A 22,780-nucleotide genomic window follows, 5' to 3' on the forward strand; every position below is an offset into this window, starting at 1 on the left:
AGCACTGATTTTCTTGCTTTTTGATGTTTTTTGAGGGAGGATCCTTAATGGCTTTGAAAGGTGAGAAGAATGCAAGATTTCACTGTTGTAGAAGGGTTATTTGGAAGAGGAAATCGTTTTGGCACTTACTGTAGGAGAGGAGGTGGCTGTTGAAAAAGCATCCAGAAATAGCAAACAACCCCCTCAAACCTCCGAGCAAAATGCATTTGCTGGAAACATATTGTAACTCACCTCAGATTCTTACGTTTCTTGGAATTGGTCTTTTTCTCCAAAGTGCAAAAATTAAAATCCTTAGTTGAATTAAGCACTTCCTAAACTGTATTTCATGAGCAGAAAAGAGCGACTTTAATGTCTGACCTTCCTTTTTGGAGATATGTGATTCTAGCTTGTATGTTTTTATGACTGCAGTCCTTTCTAAGCTGGATTTAATGTAATAACTTGGTCCTGGCTGAGACCTCACATGAAAACTTTTAAAAGCTGCCCTCTTGCAGCAATTTGTTAGGCCTGTTTAGGATTGATTTCCATTATAAAACAGCATCCAGGATGTTGTGGTGCCTTGCGAGTTCTGTATCTTTTTAAAAAAAAAAAATCCAAAATCACTAGTTGGTCTGCAAAGCCTTGCTTTGCACAGAATCCTCCCGACCCATTTATGACATCCCAAATGTTTGGGGGTTTTTTGTTGCGTTCCCCCTTCCCTCCCCATTTGCCGTTTCTCAGCAAACAGCTTCTACCCCTGCCCTGCCTCCCGGCTGGACCTTTTCGTCCCCTTCGCCAGCCCGGCACACCTGAGCTGCCTGGACGGTGCCTGATGACGCAGCGCTGCGGTGGGCACAGGCGCACTGCTCTTCTGATGGCTTCCCGCAGCCCGCGTGCCTTCTGCTGGGCCTGCTCTGCCGTGCTGGCTCTTCACAGGGCCCAGCTCCTCCTTTGCCAACAGATGCCACTTCTGTCTCCCAAGGTGTTGGGCTGGAAGCTGGCTCTGCGAGAAGCTGGGCAGAGCCGTGCTCAGCGAAGGACAGGTTATTTTGGGGGATGAGGGGGGAGAGGTACAGAATGCAAACTTCTGCCTTAGCGTACGCGCTCCTGAGCTTGTCTGCAAGTAACTGGAAAACCACTCTTATCCTGGCAGAGCTCTCCCTAAGCAGTTTTTCTGTATCTCTTTAAAACCTGTTTAGTTGCTCACTATTGAATGCGTGGGAATGTGGCCTGAGGCTATGAATACTGCGGTGATCAAACGGATTTTAGATGTGTGTGTGGGATTCCCCCTAAGCTGGCTGTCATTGCTCTGTCAATGCTGTGGCTGAACCCGTGCAAAGGAATGCTGTCTTCCCGAGGAGCTGACTTTGGCAGCGAGGACAGGATTCTCCCCACATACCCAGCAGTTTTTAACCAAATGTTTACTACAGACCGTGCATGTTCTGAGATAACTGTAGCCTGTCTTTACTCTAAAGCAAGTAATAATTGGTTTTAATCATGAGGTTAGCAGGACACAAGTCTCCTGGTGGTCTTTCTTACTCATGCTGGAAAAGCCATCTTATTTCTACTTGCCTGCCTTCTCTTGTGTTACTGATGCTCTTTTTTGGAGGTGGTAGCTTAAGTTTTGGAGCATCAGTCTTTCTGGAAATTGTACATCTATGTAGAGTCGGGGGTAGGAGTGAAAAATATAACCATAGTATCATATGCTACCTACACAATTTTTTCTTTAAGGATCTCTTGACAACATCTTTCACCAGAATTTAGCTCTATCATCATTTCTATATGACTCTTGGCAGCCAAGCAGACTCAGTGCAATTAATAATTGTTAGTCAGATTAAAAGCATAGGGGCACAGAGAACAAGAGTTGCACCCATTAACAACCTTTCGTTTACAAGAAATTTCCATTATTTTAAATAGTTATTCTGGGGTGTTAGAAGCACTGGTGTCACCATGCTGATCCAACCACATTTTCAAAGTGGCCGTTATTGGTAGTTTCAGAATAAATCCCCAAAGCACAGGCTGCTTCAATAGATATCTGCACAGTGGTGCATTGTTGTGTTGAGGAGGAGAAATTCTTTCTCTGCCATAACAAGCTGTTTGGCTTAAAAGTACAAGTTAGCCTCCGGTATATGTATGCGTAAAATACTACAGCCTGTGTAGTACAAATATGCTGTTTCTTTTCTCCTCGTAGAGTAATATTAGGGATAAGAACTGAATTAAAGCTTACTTTCTTTCACAGAATTCCTCTGAGAGAGAAGACTGTAATAATGATGAGCCCCCTAGGAAGATCATTCCTGAGAAGAATTCACTTAGACAGGTATGTGATCAGTCTCTTTAAAAATGCAATAAAACTTTCTAGCTATTTGAATCCTTAAATGCTTCTGGAAACTGAAGTCTGACTTGTGCTCATGGAAATCCTTTCTTTTCTCTTTTGAAGTCTGAAAAAGAAATTTTTTGTTCAGGAAAATCAGACACAGAAATTTAGCTTTCAGGAGAGTTTGATGACTCACTCTAAAGAAATCTAGACTTCTGTATAGGGCAGTCAGCTGTGACTCTCTAGTTTTACCTTTCTCCATTTGGTGTTCGTCAAGAACTCTTCAGCCTTTTCTTCTGCAGTTGTTCCTGTCTTGTTTTGTAGTATATTTTACCTTGCTTCAGATCAAGAGTCTCAAAGTGTTCTACAACAATTAAGCTTTTCATTGCCCTTGAAGGTAAATTTTCTAAATTTTCTTCATGTCCAGGTTAACTACCTGAAAAATGACCTGTTCTTGTTTCTTCTACACTTGTACAAATTACTAACAGGTAGAAAGGAGACAGGGTGATCTGATAAAAACATAATCTCTTTGCCTTTTATATATAGTAAAGCAAATTTCTTACCAATTCAAAAGAATCACTGTTTTTAATCCCAACAAAGGGAGTCTGACTTTTGATTTTGGGGGGATTTGAGTTGGATTTAGTGATTTCAGATCCTTTTTCACCTTGCTCTTTCTCCCTGCTGCAACCTTCAGGCAGCAGAAGAAAAATATGTCCATGCCTCAGCTGCCCAAGGCTGCTGCCTGGTGTATCGGAGTAAAATCATTGATGAACGTGACTTAAGTGAATACCCCAGGCCACACATTGCAACAGCTGAGGAATTGGCACATTTCCTTCTCGTCTCAGCCACAGGAGCAGTAGTCTCGGGCAGAGGAATAGGATGGTAACACACTGCCCCACTGCTGCTATTTCCAAGAGAAATTGTGGGTCAGAAGCATAGTAAAGGAAGAAATGTCTTTTTGATACAATGTGCTTGTGGTCAGAGTTGTTGTTTTCGGGGGGATGGTTGGTTTGGGTTTGTGTTTTTGTTGTTGGTGGTTTTTTGTTGAGGTTTTTTCTTTTTTTTAATAATGTATTGTGTTAGGAGTGTTTGATTTTGTGGGAGTAGGTGTCATGTGAAGGACTACATGTGGGTAAGACAGGTCTATCTAACAGATGTAGTCCACATAAGTCCTTTAGTAAAGAGGCAATACGCTAGGATAATGAGTGAGGTCCCAGATATTGCTGAGAAAGATTACCTTGTAGAATGGATTAAATATGTTACACCAAACTTAAAATGTTTCTGGCATTCAGAAGCAAACAATGAAAGCTAGAGGAAGAGAGCAATGCTGCTAGGTCCCTTCTGTGTATCTCCAGAATAGCAAACAAGGTCCCCAGCACACCAGAAAACTGAGGGTTTTTTTTTCCATCTCAGACTTATCTTATTGATGGCAAGACTTAACGTTCAACAGGAAAAGATGTATGTCTCTTCTCCAAGATAAGGGTCATAATAAGAGATGTTAAGTCAAAAGGAACATGAGTTAATTGTTTTGTGTGCCTTCTCATCACACTGAGTCCTTCTTCCTGATTATTGGTTAAGGAGGAGACAAATATTCATGAGCAGTATTACACAGATCAAGAAAGTACGATTATTTGAGTTGGGTTTCCCTTGCGTTTTATTTCAGTCTGCAGAAGTATTCTTAGTGTCCAAGGAGAGCTGTCTTTCCCACAGGCCGACAATTCATCATAAGCAAGGTGACTAGATATCAAGAATAAAAACCACTTGTACTATCCAGATATTTCATATTGGAAATAATTCACATGGACATTGCTTACATCAAAGATGGTTAGCTGTGTTTCAGGATATTGTTGAGGTGTTGTATCAGTCTCCATCTTTGTGTCCGACCTTTACAGATGCAGGACAAAATCCTTGGGTCTTGTGATTGCTATCTGGGGCCTTTTGTGTTGAGAACAGTGTTTGTCGAGAAGTTCAAGATGTAGTCATAGTCTTAAAGTGAATGCCCTCTTGTCCAGGTCACAGGAGGTGATTGACCACAGTTTTGTGCCTATTGTAGAAGGAATTTTGGTTCTTCCTGTAGGCATAAATAAAGCTGAGCATTTTGGAAGCTCACATGGCTCCTCTTCTCTATTAGTGATGGGCAAGAAGCAGTGGGGAATTTTCCAACTCTAGTTGCAGAAATCAGATGCCTATGCGGCCATGTGCCCATATACTCATAATCAATGACTAGTGTGATATTTATTGGAAAGATCTGCACCTCCTACAGGAAGGAATGCAGAGTGGCTACCCTGTCTTACATCTATCAATATTTTGTAAAACCAAAAAGATCTGACCTGCAAATATTGTCAAAGCAGTAATACACAAAAAGTGCTTTCCACCTTAGCGGAAAAATGCTAACTTGGTAAATACTGAGTGTATAGTTTCGTGTTTTCTGTCCCTCCCTTAAGACACCACTGTTAAAATTTCATTATTGGGGAACATGGACCTACATGCACAGAGAAATTGAATGTGTGTATGTGGGTAGAGGAGAAGTCTGTTTCCTTAAATGGTTTTTCCAGTGAAAATGTCCACATATTTAGTACTTTTTGACTAGTTTTAGAAAATTAATGAGATGTATCAGACCACTTCAGGGGAAGTATGATGTCTTGACATGTTCAGCTGCTGACAAGTTTAAGTAAAGATGCATTACCTTTTCTTGCCCTGTTTGCGGTGCTGTGCAGCCTTAGCCAGAAATGTTTTCTTGGATGGGTTTGTGGAACAGGCATACCAAAGGTGGAGGTAATAAGGAGGTGTAATGGTTACTTAGGCATCTGAAGTTGTAAGCAGGGACTGAAGACACCCATTGCTCGGTGCTATGGACCTCTTACTAGGAGAAATATCATTCTTCTGTTGATTAAAATGGTTTTTGGAGAAGGATGTCTTCAGAAGTCTCAACAAGTGAAGCTGTGTCCTTAGCGTGCTGGAAGTGGAAGGCATAGCCACTCTTAGGTGCATGAGGGGCAGCAAGGCAGAAGTCATGGAGATTAGGACTGGGAAAGGAAATGGAAAAAGGCAATGAACTTGACACTGTTAGCTGGAACAGTGAAAAGATCTAAGCTATGACAGACTTGGAAGCAAGGATGCAAACGTTCAGTTGTTGAGTGCTCGATCTGACGAAATTAAATTTTGAAGGGGTAAACTGAAAATCATAGTATGAAAACAGACTTCAGAAGAAACAATGACAAGTGGCAAAAGTTTTTGGCAACTTTATTTAAGCTAACAAACGAATTTTCACACTGCAAAGTTATAAATTAATTTTAATAGGCTGATCCAGATGGTCCATTTGGAAAATGGATAGCTTGATCTGTTGAAAATTAAACTAAATTTATCTCTCTCATACTTCAAACTGAAGTAAGCGTGAGAAGAGTGCCCATTAAGTCCAGCTCATACAGATGGACCGGCAGGTCACACATGGGACTAATCTGATTCATTTTAAAAATAAATGCATGAGTTATTGAATCAGGTTCCTGTTTCAAGCCCTGCGTGTGAGCGTGTGTGTGTGCTGCCCTTTCAAAGGGACTCGCAAATGCTTCAGTGCCTTTTTAACCTGTGTGTTTCCATTCTAATTCAACTTCCTTGCCAAAAAACATAATTAGTTTTCAGTGCCTATCATTTAGTGTTAGACCCAAACACTAGATTGATTAGGTCAGACATTTGTTATTTTAAGGTCTACGTCTCCATTCTTCATTTATGAAGAACATGAGCTCAATAGTCTTGGGGAGAGAGATGGCCTTTAGAAACTGGGAAGGGGAAGCTCTCTGGGGGCCCCTCCAGCCTTTTAGCTTCTGGGTGTTTTTAACAGAGCCATGAATGCAGATTTGTAAATTTATTGCTGTGCCATCTGGTTTTTTTGCAGGAACTGTATTATTGTTGGCTCGTATCTGTCTATTGTGGTGGTCACTCCCCAGGAGCTTGCCCTCATAGTCCTAAGGAAAGTGATGAATAGTGAGGGTCAGCATGAATAGGTCACAGGGCAGCTGTCCGGGGCTGCCCTGAACTTGATTACCCCGCTGGTTTTTAAAGATGACGGGCACAATGCAGGTTGTTTAAAATCCTCCCTTCCTTCTCTTTGGTGGAGCAGTAATGAAGTGCCTTTTGCTGCTGTGGTTTGTCTGTGGGCGAAGGTGCCTTGTGGGGAAATGCTGGCAGCAGCAAGGCTGCCGCACCGTACCTCCTGCAAACCTCATGTTGGACTCTGCTGTCTTTCTGTAAGCTTCCAGATGGAAGGGGGAAAAAAAATCCCTGTCTGTTACCCCATTCAAACAGGCTCCTTAGCATTTTCAAGTATTTTCTCTCTTACCATTTTGGCACAGCATATTACTTCGATTCACTCTTATGGATTTGAGATCATTTTGTAAATTACATGTAGCACCTAAAACATGCTCTAGGCGCTATTTCAAAGTTAAAATAGGCACAGTCTGATCTTAGGAGTTTAAAGACAATACACAAGTAAACTGTAAGAAGCAGAAAGCAGTTAAAACAAGGTAGAGCAAAATGAAAGACAAAAAGCAGCAACTGCCAACCGTTTACTTGCAGCTGGTAGCCTCATCCCGCTGCTTAGGGCTGCTCTCCAGGCGTATTTCTCCTCCTCCAAAGTATTTCTGCTGTGCAAAGTTGAAGCCCTTTTTTCGACTGGTGGGGAAGGTTACACAGTGGGGAGGGAGTGAGGGTCCTTCAGCTCCCTCCTTCCTTTCCTCCCTCCCTCCGGGGAAGACGTTGCAGTTGAAATTTGGCTTCTGTTGGAGAGCTGGCCAAGGCAGGACGTACCTGGTCTATAAAGTCATCCTGGTTGCCTCCTCTTTTATGTTATTAACACTTGCTGGCAAGGAGTTGCTGGCTGAAAAGCCTCCTGAAATTGCTAGAAGTACATCCTTAGTCTTACTTTTAAGATTGTTCTTTCTGTTTAATTTTTTTCTTTATTGTCCGACAACAACAAAAAATCATTTCCATTCCTCTGTGACACTTAATGCATGTTAAAAAACTAGCCAAGGCGGGTTGTGCCGGAGCCTAAGTTACAATGGGAATGCTGCCTTGTGGCAGAAAGGCCACTGGGCTCTTTCAGCATTAGTGCTAATAGGAATCTGTCACCCCACCGCATTTCTGCATTCCTCTGTAATTGAGTAAATTGCAAGTGTTGTCTGCTCCCCACTGCCCTTTGTGTCCATGTCCACTTACCATCCGAAGAACGTGGGCAGTGATAAATAAAGCGCTGAACAGGGCTCTCAACTCTTTGAAAGCAGCGTGTTGCCAGCCCCCTAGTTATATTTCTTTAAGTGTTTATGTTTTTCTGTATTCTTTCCCTTGTGTGGCTGGAACCCTGGGGATCCAAAGCCATGAGAGAGGCCAAGAAGCTAACAAAGTAGCTGTCCCCTTGTTAGCTTGTTCCTTTCTTCTTTAAAAAACAAGATGAAAACCATCTGGCTCAGGGCATTACATTTTCCTCCCCCATGCACCTCTATAGATGAAGAGTTTCACCTGCAGTGAGGGTTTACATTGATTAGGGAGGGAGCAGTAATTCAAGCCTCCATCCACTTCAGTGGTACTTTGCAGTCTTTAAAGGTGCTGACCCATTGAGTTAAACTGTCAAGGGAGGATAAAAAAGGAGCTTCATCCCGGGAGGTAACAGCTGCCAGGTTTTCAACACCTTGCACGCTGCTGGAAAAATGTCACAAATCGTCAATGGAAAGAAAAATCACTTGGCTGCCATCTTCCCTTAATGACGCGCCTTATAAAATGAAAGATTTAAGGGTTTAAAAATCAGCAAGTAGCTGTCAGGGAACAAAAAATCCTGAGGGATTTTGAACAATGGGCCCAATAAGATGTATCCCAAAAGACTGCAAATAACGCATCCAAGTTGGAATAACTGGATCTGACCGGGATGACCATAGTTATCTTTGCACAGTGGGACAGGGGGGAAGTGAAAGCGGCAGCACAGAAGCCTAACATTACCATGCCTGTATTTTTAAAAAAAAAAAAGGAGCGGGGGGAAGAAGTCTGATTCATAAGCCAGTGAACTGAGAGAAGACATACTGTATTTCTGCTCTTTTGAGGACAATTTGTTTTCAAGCAGCTACCAGATGGCTAAATACCACGACATTTCCTTTTTCTTTTTTTTTTTTCTTCTTTTCTTTAACAAGAGATCTAGTTCTCCTTGCTCTTTGTTTTTATTTGTTTTAATGCTTTTACCTTGCTGAACAACCCCGTGGTGTTTGGGCATTGTGGCATATTCCTTTTTTGTTTCCCCCCTTGTGCACTGATGGACAAGGAAAAAAAATCGTCAGCTTTAATGTAATTTCAGATAACAGGCAGATTGGAGTAAGGCCTTTTGTTTGTATTGTCTTGAGTTTTTTTGGTTTAGGGGCCTTTTTTTTTCCTGTTTGTTTTAGGTAAGTCATTTTAATTGTACTGAGTAATTAGAAGGTACACACAGCCAAGGGAGCTTTGTTATGGTAATTGCTCAAGAAAACCCACTCCCCAACTACCATTGCCATGTGTTGAGACACGTCTTCCCTCTAGTGGCAATATTAAGGACTCTGGCTTTCACAGTCGGCAAGGTGTAATTGCAATATGACAAACTGTGCTTTAGGGAAAATCCTGTAAATGATCTAGTTTTTTGTTTGGCTAGTCTTTATTTTGTCTTATGACTTTCCGTGGAGACTACCCTTCCCAAGGCTGGGCTAGGGATAACAAAAATTTCGCCTTAAGAAAAAAAGCGTGACGAATCCTGGGTAATGTCTTACAGCTTGACTTAATTCTAGTCTTCTTTTTAATTACCTGTTTATAAAAACGTTTTTAAATTTGTTGAGATTACTTAATTCTTTCAGAAGAAGCACCTCATTTGAAATAAATAAATAAATTGCATTTATTTTAAATAGTCCATGTGAAAGACCTTTAAAGGCTAATTAATGCAGGTCTCCTAAGACTCTAAGTAAGATGAAAGTTATCTTTCCAAATCTGCTGGAGTGATTTGTTTATATAACTTCCCACTTCTGCTGAATTCTTCCGAGTCTAATAACTTTTTTCTAACCGTTTGGCAATTTGTGCTTAGCTACGAAAGCCCTTGTTCAAAAAGAACAGTTTAATAATCTTTTCCCTGAAAATGACTTGAAGGGAGGGTATGGGTTTTGTCTTTTTGCTGTGTTTTTATTAGTGTTATCTTTCTCTGATAAATCATGTAATTATTAACTGGGTGTGTGTGGGGGAATCTTATTGAACTCCTGGGTTGCAGCTTCTATTAAAAAGTGGAGTTTTGTTCAGGGACTGGGGATTCTTGGAATAAATGGCCAAAGAAATGGATTTCAGTTGGCGGAGAAGTGTGCATACATACACACACAGAGTTCTGCCTGGGGTTCGAGACTTTGGGTTGGCATTCAGTGTTCATCCAGAGCTACATGGATACGAGTAGAAATGTTTATGTGTTTGTGTCAAAGAGCAGGATCATACTTTCTTTAAAAAGAAAAATGTAACCAAACACACTTACGGAATGAGATCAGATACAGCTCTATCTTTAGTGAACCATAGTCTAGCGTCGCAGTGGCATTTTAAGCCTTTGGCTGAGAGTGAATACTGCTTTGTGGTTCCCCTGCTTCTGACATGATTTGGTGCTGCCATATACTTGTAGGGTTGGGGTTTTTTTTCATTAGAACTTGTTTTGCTATAAGGCTGCTTAACACTGTTCTCAAATGGCTTTTGCAAGGTTAAAGGAATGCAGCTTGGTAACAAGTTTGTGTCATTTTAAATATATACCTCACAGTAAATAAGGAGGAGCCTTGCAATCAATCCCTTTTAGTGTGTTATATGTTTCACCTGACAACTAAACCCTCTATTGATTAACCATTACTTTGTTAGATAATCTCGTGTCATTGAAGCCACGGTAAAAATTAAACTCTTTAAAATGTTTTACCCTAGCAGCAGTGTGAAAATTGAAAAGTTGTTCAGAATTACAGCCAGCTTCCACAAAAAGGGTAGTTTTCAACAAACTGGTTTACGTTTGCATGCTTTATATGCAATATAAAAACATATTAAAGCACTCCAACGCAAAGCTATCTGCCTGTGGCATTGAACCAGGCTACCATTTCAGACTGGTTTTCCTTCGCAAAGAAACCTCTTTATCTTGATGAAAGGTGGGGAGAAACTTGAACAGTTTTGGTGTAAATTAGGTAAGATTCATAAAAGGGCCAAGCTTTAAAGGTGAGCTTGAGAAATCTGCTTTTCTGAGGCTCGGGTTTTGATTTTCTTGGTTTTCTTCCCGGTTAGTCAATGTTCCCGTAGGCATCAGAATGTAGGAAAAGAGGTACTTGGATGTTGCAGTGTTATTACTTGATGATACGACATTCATTCTACTTTCAGTTAGGTCTATTCACTAGTAACTCTTAGCGAACGAACACAAATGTAACAATACCAGATTAAATCAAATCTCTATGTCCAGCAGTAATCTTGTGTCTCACAATAGCCAGTAACTGCTGCCTACAGAGGGCAGCCATATAGTACTACCTTCGCAATATATTCTCCCAGCTTCTTATGACTTGACTTCATGAGCCAGATGCAGCTTCTTGCAACATTGTCAGGAAGTTTCTATTGAGACCTATTAAGTTGAGTGACGTTACCTCCTTTTTACCCTGGACTTTAAGGGAGAACTAGGCTTTTGTCTCCATTTTTGCTTGAAACCTTTTTAAGCATATTGTAGAACACATACATGAATCTTCTTCATCCTTTTCGTTCATCCCGCAAGGCTAATCATGCATTTTTCTGTGAGAATGTGAAAATAAGAACAGCAGAACTTTGTAACTTTGCAAACATAGTAATGGCCATTGAACTGAAGATCACTGTATGTTTTATTCTTGAATCTGCATCCTGATGCGTTGAATCCATTATACATACTCCTTTTAAGTTTCTTTTTTTTCCCCACTACTTTTATTGAGAAACTAATTGCTGCTGAAGGACTAAATGTTGTCAGGTAATTTGTCACTTACATAGATCTTTATGTAGTAAAATTCCTGTGTAAAAGTTGATTCTCACAGTAAAAGCATGTTCTTGTCTCCTTTCTGTGGCTGAAAAGGTTGGGAAGGAGGGATTTAAGTACCATTGGCATGTTGTGAAAGGGCAGAGGGGTATTGAGAGCATGGGAATGCCCAGGTCAGTCAGACTCAGCGTCTGCTCATCCAGTGCCGACTCCAGCACTGTCAGTGGAAGATGCTGTTGAATAAGAGCAAACGGGTCTGGTTGCTCCCTGTGCTCCGTTCCCCTCCTGCTCCTGCAGCATCTACCGCTGTTGCACTAGGGATGTCTGGGGGATACCTCTGCCAAGTACTCTATGGACCTGCTGGCCATGAGTTTATTTAATCCCTTTTTCCACTTGCTAATGTTGTTTCCCTTCAGGGTCCTGGGGCAGCAAGCTCCAAAGTTCACTGCCTGCTGTATGAAGTGTTTAATTTTGTCTGCTTTAAATTTATACTGTACTAGTTCCATCAAGTGTCACTAGTCCTGGTATTGTGGGATTTGATGAACAAGTTATGCTGGAAAATCAGTTGGTGCTGTTCACAGTAAGATGTACTGTGTGAATGAAAATAACAAAAATTAAGCAATACATTGGAATAATTATTTATATCTACATTCTGACATACACACCACTTATGAATAGTGACATAGCAAGCTTCCTTCCTTCTCAGAAAGTTCTAGGATTTTCAAATTTGGCATTTAGTATTTCACATTGTGTATTTGGACTGTCTACTAAGAGAGAAAGCCTGTTGTAAGCCCAGCTTTTAAAAAGCTGGCTTGCTACCAAGGTTTGTGCGTACCTGTTTTAGGAGGAAAAAGACTGACAAGATCTGAGTTCGGCTCACAGGCTTCCCTGTTGCTTTCAGTAAATGTTTTTGTGGCTGAGCTTTTCATCTGCAAAGTGGAGTTAGTAGCTTTCTTTGAGTCAGGAGTCAGGACTCCTCATAAAATTTACAGTATGTAGCAGATAAGTTGTGCAGAAACACTGCTACTGTAATTTTAGGAATTAAATTGCAAATGAAAGGAATCACAGATTTATGATTAATGGGTTAAATTACATAAGTGTAAACAATGAACGAAGAATCTTATCACCCCTTTGTGGTTTTTCACCTTCAGAATCTGGTTGAATTTAACTAATGTGATGCTTATAAAATGAGGTTTGTATGGCATTGTCTGAATGTCAGTGCAAAGCAGATGGTGTCAACTTTCTGTCCACCACTTCGGCCACTGCATCTAAGCCAGGATTTATAAAAGTTTATGCTATTCTGATCTTTTTTTCTGAGGAGAAAGTGCTGTGCATACCAGAGTGATGGTTTTATGATGTTGGCAAATATTTGGAAAAGGCTAAATTGGGTCCATCAGACTTGTGTTTGCTTGTGGCCTAATCCCAGTTTGAATCTGAACCTCCCCTGCTGAAAGATGCACTCTGTTCATATGCACGGCACTTTGAAAGGATTTGTGTGTTTCAATTTTTCAGTTTCTCCTTCTGGATCCAGAGTCAGAAATTACTAGCTGGCTGCTAGTCACAGCAGATATCGATGTTATAACTTGTAAGGAGATCTGCTGGAGCCAGGATATTCTGCATTCCTGTCTGTCACTGGTTCTTTTCTGATTAGAGAGCTCACTGAGAAATAAAACATGAACTGCTAAAGCGATGGAGAAGATAGGGCTTCTGTGCTCCTCTTTGTTTCTGTTTCATCATGCAGTTTAAAGGGGGTCTGTAAAGAAGTAAGGTGGAAAGGACTGTGATTTCCTGAATTTCTACAAGTGTCTGTGCTGTGCCAGACCAGTACAGATCCTCCTGAGCCAGTATACTGATTTTCCATGGTGGGCAGTAGAGAGTGTTTAACGAGGATTGTAAGAACTTAGGTGAATAATGTTATAAACCGATTGTGAACACTCAGTTCCCACCAGTTGGTGCTTAACAGTCCTCTTGAGCTGGAAACTATTGGGAATGCTGGGACTGTGGACGTGTCTCCTATTGCTCAGCATAACCCCCCTTTTAATCGCTGCAGTCTTGCCTCTGGCGTCCTTTGCGATGTGTTCCTCTGCAGGTTTGTGTGTTGCTGCTGCCTTCACCTTGCGCAGAGCCAGGCCTGGGGCAAAGGGGCAGAAAGGGGAGATCATTTGTTGGTGCTTGGTGCTGAGGGAATCTAGCTCTGATGATGTGGCTTTGGAACAGAGGGAGAGGTTTAGGAGCCCTTAGAATGCCAGCGTTGTCCACAGATTCTGTAACCTATTTCAGGTTTGGGGTTGAATTAGTTTCAAATCAAACAAATAGAAACCCATAGCAAGCCCTGAAAGAAGGATCTTCAGAGATTGCCAACAAATATTACAGGGAGAGAACTGACAGGCAGTTCACTACAAATCTTTGCACGTCCTCCCCTTAAGGCAATCTTAAAAATATCATGAATGTTAGTATGTTTTACTTAGTGCTCTTGGAAGTGTCTTTGTAGCAAGTTTAATTTCATTCTCTTTCAACATGCTTCTTGGGTTTTCCCCACGTAACTATTTGAGGTAGCAACATCTTCTCTGTGGTCCACTTACTACTCTTGCAAGAAGGCAAGTTTGTGCTTGCTTTTGGGCTGTCACTTTTGCTTGGGAGCAGTTTTCTGTAAATGGCAACAGGGCTGGGGTTTTAATCCAATACTGGAGCTCTTAGGTGCTACTATTCTCCTACTGCTAGAAAATGTGAGCTTAATCAAGTAGTAATTAAAAAGGTGTTGAAAGTTGCGGGGGGAAGCCTCCATTAGAAACTCCTGAGTTCTTCAAGCATCTTAGTTTAAATAGCTAAATCAACCAAAGTATAATTTTAAGCACACTTCATAAGTACTGTTTGTATGCTGCCCTTAAAAAAGGGAGAGGCTATGAGTAAATGTGTTCTGCAAAAACTCCAGAGTCTGCAGCCCCAGCTGAGGGTCCCCTGGGCAGACCAGTGTATGAGTTAAAGAAAAAAAGACATTCCACTTTAAAAGAAAAAGCTTTCCAAAATTGGGAAGACTAAATACAACAAGTGAGATGTGGTCTGCATTTGCTCCCTTCTGATTATAACCTTTGTACTGTCCCCATATATTTTTACCTGATAAAGACCGGGGATGTTTATTAATATCTGACATAAACTGTGATAACTAGCATGTAGAAATCACCTTGCTTTAGTTGTTCAGTTATGCAGCATTTTATGAAAGACTGAACAACTGAGATCAGATATTTTCCTTTTTCAAAGGAAAAGAGGAGAAAAATCTTTTTTTCTTTGTATCTCAGAACTATAAAGTTGTACATAGCTTCTCAGACGACATGCATGCCCTCAGCATAGGCTTGTGCTGTAAGCTATTTTGGTTTGAAACGTTTACACCTTAGGAAAAAGGAAATGTAGTAGAGTTGTGGATTCCTGTGCCAAAAATGTGGTGCCTGAAAGAAAATCGTGTTCTTCTATTCATAAGCATTTTAATCTTTCTGCAGACCTACAACAGCTGTGCCAGACTCTGCTTAAACCAGGAAACAGTATGTCTAGGAAGCACTGCTATGAAGACTGAAAATTGTGTGGCCAAAGTAAGTAAGAGAACGGCTTTGGGTTTGAGTTTATTTTCTAGCAGATTGTTCACTGTTAATCAAAGAAAAATTCTTGTTAAAAAATACAGTTAGAAAAAAATATTTAAACAGAAAGCAAGTATTTTGGGTAGGCTTTTCTGTCCTTCGGTGTAGGGTTTTCAGACCTGCTGTTTTTCTCAGTTGGAAATGATTACTTGAGTCCTGAGCTATCTAGGATTGAAGGGTTCATTCTGCTGTACAAGTAATGGGCTTTTCCAGTGGGATGACCTATGCCTGCCATGTAATTAGCTGTGGCAACTTCAAATGATAAATGTTCAGATACATGCTAAAAATACTGCATATGAGCTCTTTGTATCATGGTTCCCTTTCTTAGCTACGAGAGGGGAGGTGCAAAAAGAAAGACCTTTTAATTAAAGTACAGTGAAAGCTGTGTTTAAGGGAAAGGGAAGAGGAAGATATGGCAGTCAGAACGGTAAGAAAATGTATATATTAGCCCATCAGAGAAAAATCATTCCTTGAGAATTGTAGTAGATGTGATTGGAAAAGATTAGGTGCCATTAGGCACCCGCTTTTCTTAAAATTCAACGTAACTGGAGTAAACTAATACACACGTAGGGCTGTTTATGAGTGGAAAACATCTGAACCGTGATGCAGTATGTATAAAAGGGCAGTGCAAAGGATGCGTTTAGCCTTGTGTAAGCTTCATATTTCCACTGAAAGGAAGTTTAGAATGGGCATGCAGGACAGATCAGTGCACGCAGCCATCTGTTACCGAAACCAGCTGGCATTTTGTTGCTCCTTTGTCACCACAAACCTGACCACTCAAAAGCCTGTTTTCTCTTTCAGTTATTTATTCCTTGATCTTCTTGAAGTCTTTTTTTTTCATACGTTGGATGGTTGTTAAAGGTGCCTTGTCCCTTTGGGGCTCGCTTTTGTATTGACCTTTAAGACACTTTCCCAGCTAAATCTTTGCTGGGATTTTGCTGGTGCAATTTGGATGTCCCATTACTTTTGTTTCCTGTCAGGGAATTGGCCATCATAAAAGTTTGTCATGATGCTTACAGGTGGCTTTAGCGCTCACAAACTGCGCTTGACGTGCTGGGTCACCTTCCAGTGGAGGAGCACTTCTGAGAGAAGCTACCAATCTTGGTACAAAGTGCTAACATTTAATACTGACACCTCCATTCTTAGCTTAAGACGACTAGTACTGCACACTGCTTCCTAAGGTGTTTTATGATACAAAGTAGATGAAACTCTTCGAGCAAAGCACCAGAGCAGCTCTGACTGAATTATATTGACGTACAGCATTATTCTGATACCATGAAGCAGCTCCCAGCAAGCTGGGTAGAGTAACCCCATTCAACCCCATCTGCTTTATAGCATCTTGTTTTACCTGATCATCTTCTAAGGAGCAAAGATGTGCAAGACCTACAGCTAATTCACATGATGCCTCTCTTAACTGAAATTATCTACCTTTAGCATCCTAATGCCTTAAATAATAAACTCTTCTAAAACTGTGTTTCAGTGGGATCATGGTAAGAGGTGTGGTTAGGGCTCAAGGCAGGAGCAGCAAGACTTGTTTCATGTTATTGAGGATGAATTTGAACCATCACCTTGGAGATGAAAAAGCATGTGTTTTGAACTATTGTGTCTCTATATGCTGTAGGACAATATGCTATCACATATATATGCAAAAACATGTATGTACATGTATATGTGCATACATATACACACACATACATACCTATTTTATATATATATACACACATGAAAAAAACGTGAGGACTTTTCTAGGGATATATTTCTCCTAGTATAAGCTTGCCTGGCTATTGTACTCCTTTCCTTTGCCTTCCCAGCTACAAACCAAGATGAAATAGGTTCTAAGAAAGCTTGTCTTTCAAATTCCAGAAGTGCTGAAGCATTTGTAAATTCAGCTAGCTAAATGCAGATGGCTCAGCGATGGCATAGGCAAATGGCACAAGTGTTAAATGTTCCCTAGGTGAAGGGCTTAAACGAGATTTAAGGAGTTCAGAGGCCTTCTCCTAGCCTTATGCACATGGCGAGTTTTATCCTCCATGATTGATGTGTCCTATAGCCTTGGACTTTAAAATGTTTTGTCAAGAAGGTGGATACTGGAAGGCGTAACTGTGGGTTTCTTTATCTGCAGCACTTTTGGAAAAGGGGTTAAACTTTTTTTTTTAAATTGGCATTGAAAGACAGGAAAAGATTACTTTGCAAATCATGATTTACCTTTTCTGATTCTGCAGGGCAGTATCAGCCCTGACTGGGAGCCACAGTCAGCATTATCACATGCTTGTCAGAAGCATCAGTCAGTCTACAACAATGTTTTTTCCAAAAACAGAATTTCTGATTCTGTACCTACTTGCAAAAAAGAAAATTGTGTTCTCTTAAGGTTGTATTAATGCCATTTGCTGCTTGTGTGCTGGATGTTTCTAAAGTTTGTTCAAAGAATGACATGCAGTTTCCCTTGAGGCCACACACATCAATATTGAGATGTCTTTTTTCAGACTGAAGCACTGTTCATCCATCAAGCTCTCTTGTGATGGGGTGCTTCTGAAACAGGACAGTCAGATGTAACTTGCCAACTTAACAACTGGCATTCTTTCTAAAATGGAGGGAAAAGAAGTTTATTATAAACATATATGCATTTTCAAGTACGAAGAGAGTGTATGGCTACTGTCTTTTGGACCACTCAAGGAAGTCTGTGTTTGTTAGGAAACCTTGTCTGCCCGATCTTCTATACAGTGTTATGCAGACTCTGCAGCCAAGTGCTCAGTGGCTTTTGCAAACCTATGAATTACCTAGTTTTATTCAGGCACTTAAAAATAAAACTAGAATATCATGTTCCTATGAGTCTTTGTATTTTGTTCTTAGCTGTGCTTTTCTGGTATCTGTCCTCTGAAACTCCATTGAGCCTTGGGCATGTTTGGGTAGAAGCAAATAAGGAGCAGTAGAAATTGTTTCAAGTGTGGTCATGTTTTGACTAAAGAGGTGGGATCTTGAATTCAAAATTATATATTACAATGCACAGATGTCACCTGTGTGATCTGTAATATCAGTGATCTTCCATTCTCAGGAGTTTTTCCATTAATCTTTTGGCATCTTGTTGCCCATTGTGTTTGAGTGTTCAACAGGTATGATGTGTATTTAACCTAATGTCTTTAAAAAGGAAATGCAGTCTCTAATTTTGTTCTTATGTATGTATGTACACACACACATATGAAAAAAAATCCTCCTATTTGTCTCTGTAGAAACAAAAAATGTCTGTGAGAAGATTTTTTTCATTATACTACTGGTGTGCAACCACAAGTAGACAGCTTTCTCAGGAATTCGTGCTAGGTGCTTAAATAAGGTAGAAATGTAGCATGAACCTGAGCTCCAAGGACAGGGTGTTTGGTTTTAATGAGGCTTATTGAAATCTGGCCAAATGAGCATCTGTTCCTATTGTTTGTTCCATATTTTGTAAGCCAGTATCTTTAGGCCAGATAATGGTGTTGGTGTGTGCTTAATCCTCAATTAGAGAGGGGCACAGTTAAAAATCCCTTGGCATCTGGTATGTCACTAGGATTCTTGTGACGCTCTTGGGTGTGCAGACAAGTTTCTCTTCAGTTCTGCGTCCGGGACCACTTACCTTCTGTGGTGACCTTCACACTTTCTATTTGCTGTGCAGTGGGGGATGCTCTAATGTGTCTCCAGTCTCCTTGGCTGAGTCTTTGCTTGGATGGATTATATATATTCCTGTTTTCAAACAGAGGTCTTACCTTACATAATGTGGGCTGTATTAGGCTTGAGTTTTGCTGTTCACTTGGAGTCCATTAAATTTTGCACTTCCCTGGATCATGGAAATATTCTTCTGATTCAAAGTGCCCTTTTCTTTTCCAACAAGAGACTAGCATACAGCTGACCTTACAGAGTTCTACAGTCAGTGCCCATTTCTTGTATTCATTAGATAGGTCTTTACTGTTTATGAACTCCTGCAGTCAGTTCCATTTTGTCTGTGTCTGATATATAAAGAAGTGTTCTCAGTTTCATTTTGCACACTGAATTCTTTCCTACATGTGCCAGAAATCGGTACCCTGTGGCATACCTGCCAGAGACAGCACAAAGACACCTTCTAAATGGCATACAGCATCCCCAGGTTTCTACTTAGTTCTGAACTCAGCAGCAGCTGGGAGAGGTTCTCTGCTTCTATCTTGATTTGAGATGAGTGAGACTTGCGGAAGAAAAATAGTCAAGCACACCATCCTTGAAAAATTAGACTTCTGTTTTAGGCTACTCTTTACTTACCCACATGTGATAACTGGTCCTGCTTTTTAAGGTCCCAGCAAACCTAAGGACTTCTCAGGGTCTTTTAAGCATGTTGTATCTTCTAGGGAATCTTTGATTGCTGTTCATCAGACTTTTAAATGTACATGCTGCAGTGGTTACAGTATTGAACTAGGAACCTAGAAAGGATTTATATCCTTTATTTTTAGCACTGTGATTTTATTCTCTGTAGCCATGATGACTTTTCCTGTTACCCTTCAAAAAGGGAACTGAGTAATACTCTCTTTGCAGAAATGTTGTGAAACGTAACTGTTTGATGCCTTTTTTGACCCTTGGATGAAAAGTCCTGCTTAAGCATGTAGTGATGTTCTGCCTACTTGGCAAGCTGTTTGTAGTGTAGACGGGGCAGAGCTATGTTCTGCTCAATTCTGGAAACAGAGCAGGGCTTGGCACTTCAAGTATGCTCTGTGAAATTTTCTTTCAAAGATGCATAGTATTTAGCCATAGCTACACATTTTACATTGAAGGATGATTCAGCTAAAGCAAGGAGTGGTGGATGTAATTGAATTCTACCTTCCTTTGTCAGTTCTTTCTGCATCACTACTTCTGAATTTTTAGAATAAAAAGTCTGCACAATAATAACATTGAGCTCAGAATTTTTATATGAATTCAAAGGAGAAACCATGAGTACTCTTTAATAAACAAACATTTAGGGTTCCAGGCTGGATGTTCCAGTTGGCAGTAGGACAAATTGATCTGAAGAGTGTCCCTCTTGTACTCTCAAGTCCCTTTATGTCACAGATTGATGGCTCCTCTTTCCTGAGAGTGTCCCTGCATTTGCTTTGCCTGAACAACACAACCGACTCAGAGTTCTGCTGTGATGTACCACTGAGTCGGTAATCTTCAGGTAATGCATGGTTTTCCAGTGCTTTTGAAGCCTTTCCAGTCCTTGAGATCGAAATTAGAGCAATTTAATCATGAACAAATATTATTTGACTAGCTACATTCAGTTTCCTCATACTCCTTTCACTGTTTCAATGAGAAAGCATGGTCCTCCATACCTTAATTTTTAGTACTAAGTTTCTGTGTAATGATGCAGAAGGGCTGTCAGTGGACATGCTTCCAGCTCCAAACCCCATGATAGCAATGTCCCCTCTTGTGGCTTGGATGTATCTTTCTCTGGGATGACAGCTTTTGAGACTGTTGCAAACTGCATGAACAGTGCCTCAGCCACTGGCTAATAGAGATTTAAATATGTCATTTTACCCTTCTGTTGTAGGTATTCAAAAGGGTTTTGTGAATGGTGGGTATTGCAGAGACATGGCTGGATTACTTAATGTTCAAAAGGCGCTTTGAAGCTGTGACTTCTCAGTATTTAGACAGCACAAGCAGAAAACAGCATCGGAGGTTTATCTAAAAGCTTTGACCTAATGATGATCTTCCTTTCGTAGTAATATGTCTACTTTTATCTTAATTGTGAGTTTCTAATTTTTGATATATTTTTTCAGGTCAGGACGATCTTTATGCTTAGCTTCCCCTCGGTCTAATAACCTCTTTGCAAATGACTGAAAAAGAAATGTGATATTCCTGCTCCCCCCACCCCACCCCACCATACACATTCTCCAGATTTTGATAGACTTGTTTTATTTATTTCCAAAATTATATCCGCAGGAAACAAGCTGTTTAAATTCAGATTATGCTGAAGCAAAATGGTCCTGGTATGAGAAGCAACGTGCTGTTTTATGAGCACAGAGTCCCTTTTCTCATAACTGATTGATAGTAAATATTTTCCTGAAGAATTATTGCCAACCATGAACAGTGCAACTGTTTCACTTTTTTTTTTTCCGTGCTACTTGCTGTACCAGCCATTGTCTGTAATTAAGATCTACAATTCACAATGCAGACGTTTGCACTTCCTCTGGGTCTGAGCTATTTATAAGGCATTTCAGCTGTTCAGAGTTTCTTTTGAGTGTTAAACTACATGTAAACAGGGTTCTTTAGTCTTCAGTTACGCAAACACTGTGGAGTGGTTGTCATTTCTGCTTCTCTTACCACACAAAATGACTTTGCATGTCAATGAATCCACAAATTAAAAAAGGATTACACTTTTTTTTTAAAATGGAAAAGAGACTTTGAAGAAATAGTGATATGATAGTGAACTCATAAATTGCTTTATAGCTGAGGGTCTCTAAGTGTATTCTGGAGATCAGTTCTCAAAGCTCTGCAGTAAGGATGGTCAGTCAGGTGATACGCAAAATCTTAATATGAAGAATAATTTTGAAAGTTCAGTCAGCTCGATGGAGTTGTTTCTAATACTTTTTGGAGCCCTGGGTTTGAAATCTCAAGAAAGCAAATTGTGTTACCTGTGAAGTTGAGTTCAGTGAATGCTTGGAAGGGCTCCCACACAGATCTTAGAAACTCCTTCTCAGGTTTGCCTGGTTATAAGGAAAAACTTTTTTGTGGTGATGACAGTCAACTGGAACAGGTTGCTTGTGGAGGCTCTGCAGCCTCAATCCTTGGAGGTTTTCAAGACCAGGCTAGATGAAGCCCTGAGCTACTGGTCTGACCTCATAACGTATCCTGCTTTGAGCAGGAGGTTGGGCTGGAGGACTCCTGAGGTCCCTTCGAAACTGAATCATCCTGGGATGCTTTCAGTGTACAGGCATGGAAGATGTAACAGAAATCTTTTAAAATTTAGAACTTAACCTGGCATCCTTATCAAAATTCCCCAGCACCTGTATTGTGTGTAGTGTCAGATGCTGTAGTACCACCCCAAGTGTTTGCAGGTTTGGTGAGTGACACTCTGCATAAAGAATTACGGCCGTGAGGTCTTTATTCAAGTCCTGTCAGGTAAGCTTGAAAGGAGTGTTCACCAGGATAAGAGTTATGAAACAAACCGGACTTGCACGTATGGAGTACTTTGGGATCCTTTGTGCTGGAAATGTGAAACAGTTTGGGATACAAATCACTGGTGGCTTTAGTGGTAAATGGTGGCAAACATGAAGAGAAGCATTGCTGCTTAGTCACCCACAGTGGCAGCACCCTTAGATGCTAGAGAATACAAATGCCATCAACATGACATTAACTAGATATGTTTTCAGTATTTTTCAAAGGCAAGAATTGAAAAAGTTGTTTGAAAAATAAGTCCGATTCTTGCGCTAAAGCTTGTGTGAAATGCTGGAGTGATCATTTCGTAGTGCAGCCTGCTGCAGGGAAGCCATTGGTGTGGCCAAGTGTTGACTTTCAGAAGGCAGAGCGAGTCCTGGGTTTAGCCTCACTAAAAATGCTGCTAAAAATGAGCCCGTTTTAGTAGACCAACGGGGGTTAGCATGGGGTAGGCTCCAACGTCCTCACTGTTAGGAGCGGGCAGGGAGGGGAAATAGCGTGGAGCGAGTTCATCGCCAGGCGCGTACTGCAGCATTGCCCACCGATGCATGCCGGATCACCCGCACGCCGAGATCACATGGCTCCTCCAAAAGTCAAACGATCAATTCGCCTCGTTTTGGCTCTGTACTTAATGCACAAACAGTGCGATCTGCAGGGCTGTAATTGCATTGTTAGGGCCAAGGAACAAGCCTGTGCCTTTTCAGCAGACAGCTGGCAGGGAAAGAGGCGTGTTGC

At 40.8% G+C, this 22,780-nt stretch overlaps 1 protein-coding gene across 1 annotated transcript in view; it reads left to right on the forward strand.

Moving 5' to 3' along the window:
• Window positions 1-2,212: 2,212 nt before the first annotated feature.
• Window positions 2,213-22,780, forward strand: part of LOC104617307 (F-box/WD repeat-containing protein 1A-like) — a gene marked incomplete at its 3' end in the record, with an annotated part of 43,738 nt that continues 23,170 nt past the window's right edge. The window contains exons 1-2 of the mRNA XM_010282583.1: window positions 2,213-2,293; window positions 14,783-14,872. Coding sequence (XP_010280885.1) covers window positions 14,846-14,872 — 27 coding nt within the window. The remainder of the gene's footprint in view (window positions 2,294-14,782; window positions 14,873-22,780) is intronic.

Source organism: Phaethon lepturus, unplaced genomic scaffold (assembly GCF_000687285.1).
Source record: "Phaethon lepturus isolate BGI_N335 unplaced genomic scaffold, ASM68728v1 scaffold41812, whole genome shotgun sequence".
Lineage (NCBI taxonomy): Eukaryota > Metazoa > Chordata > Aves > Phaethontiformes > Phaethontidae > Phaethon > Phaethon lepturus.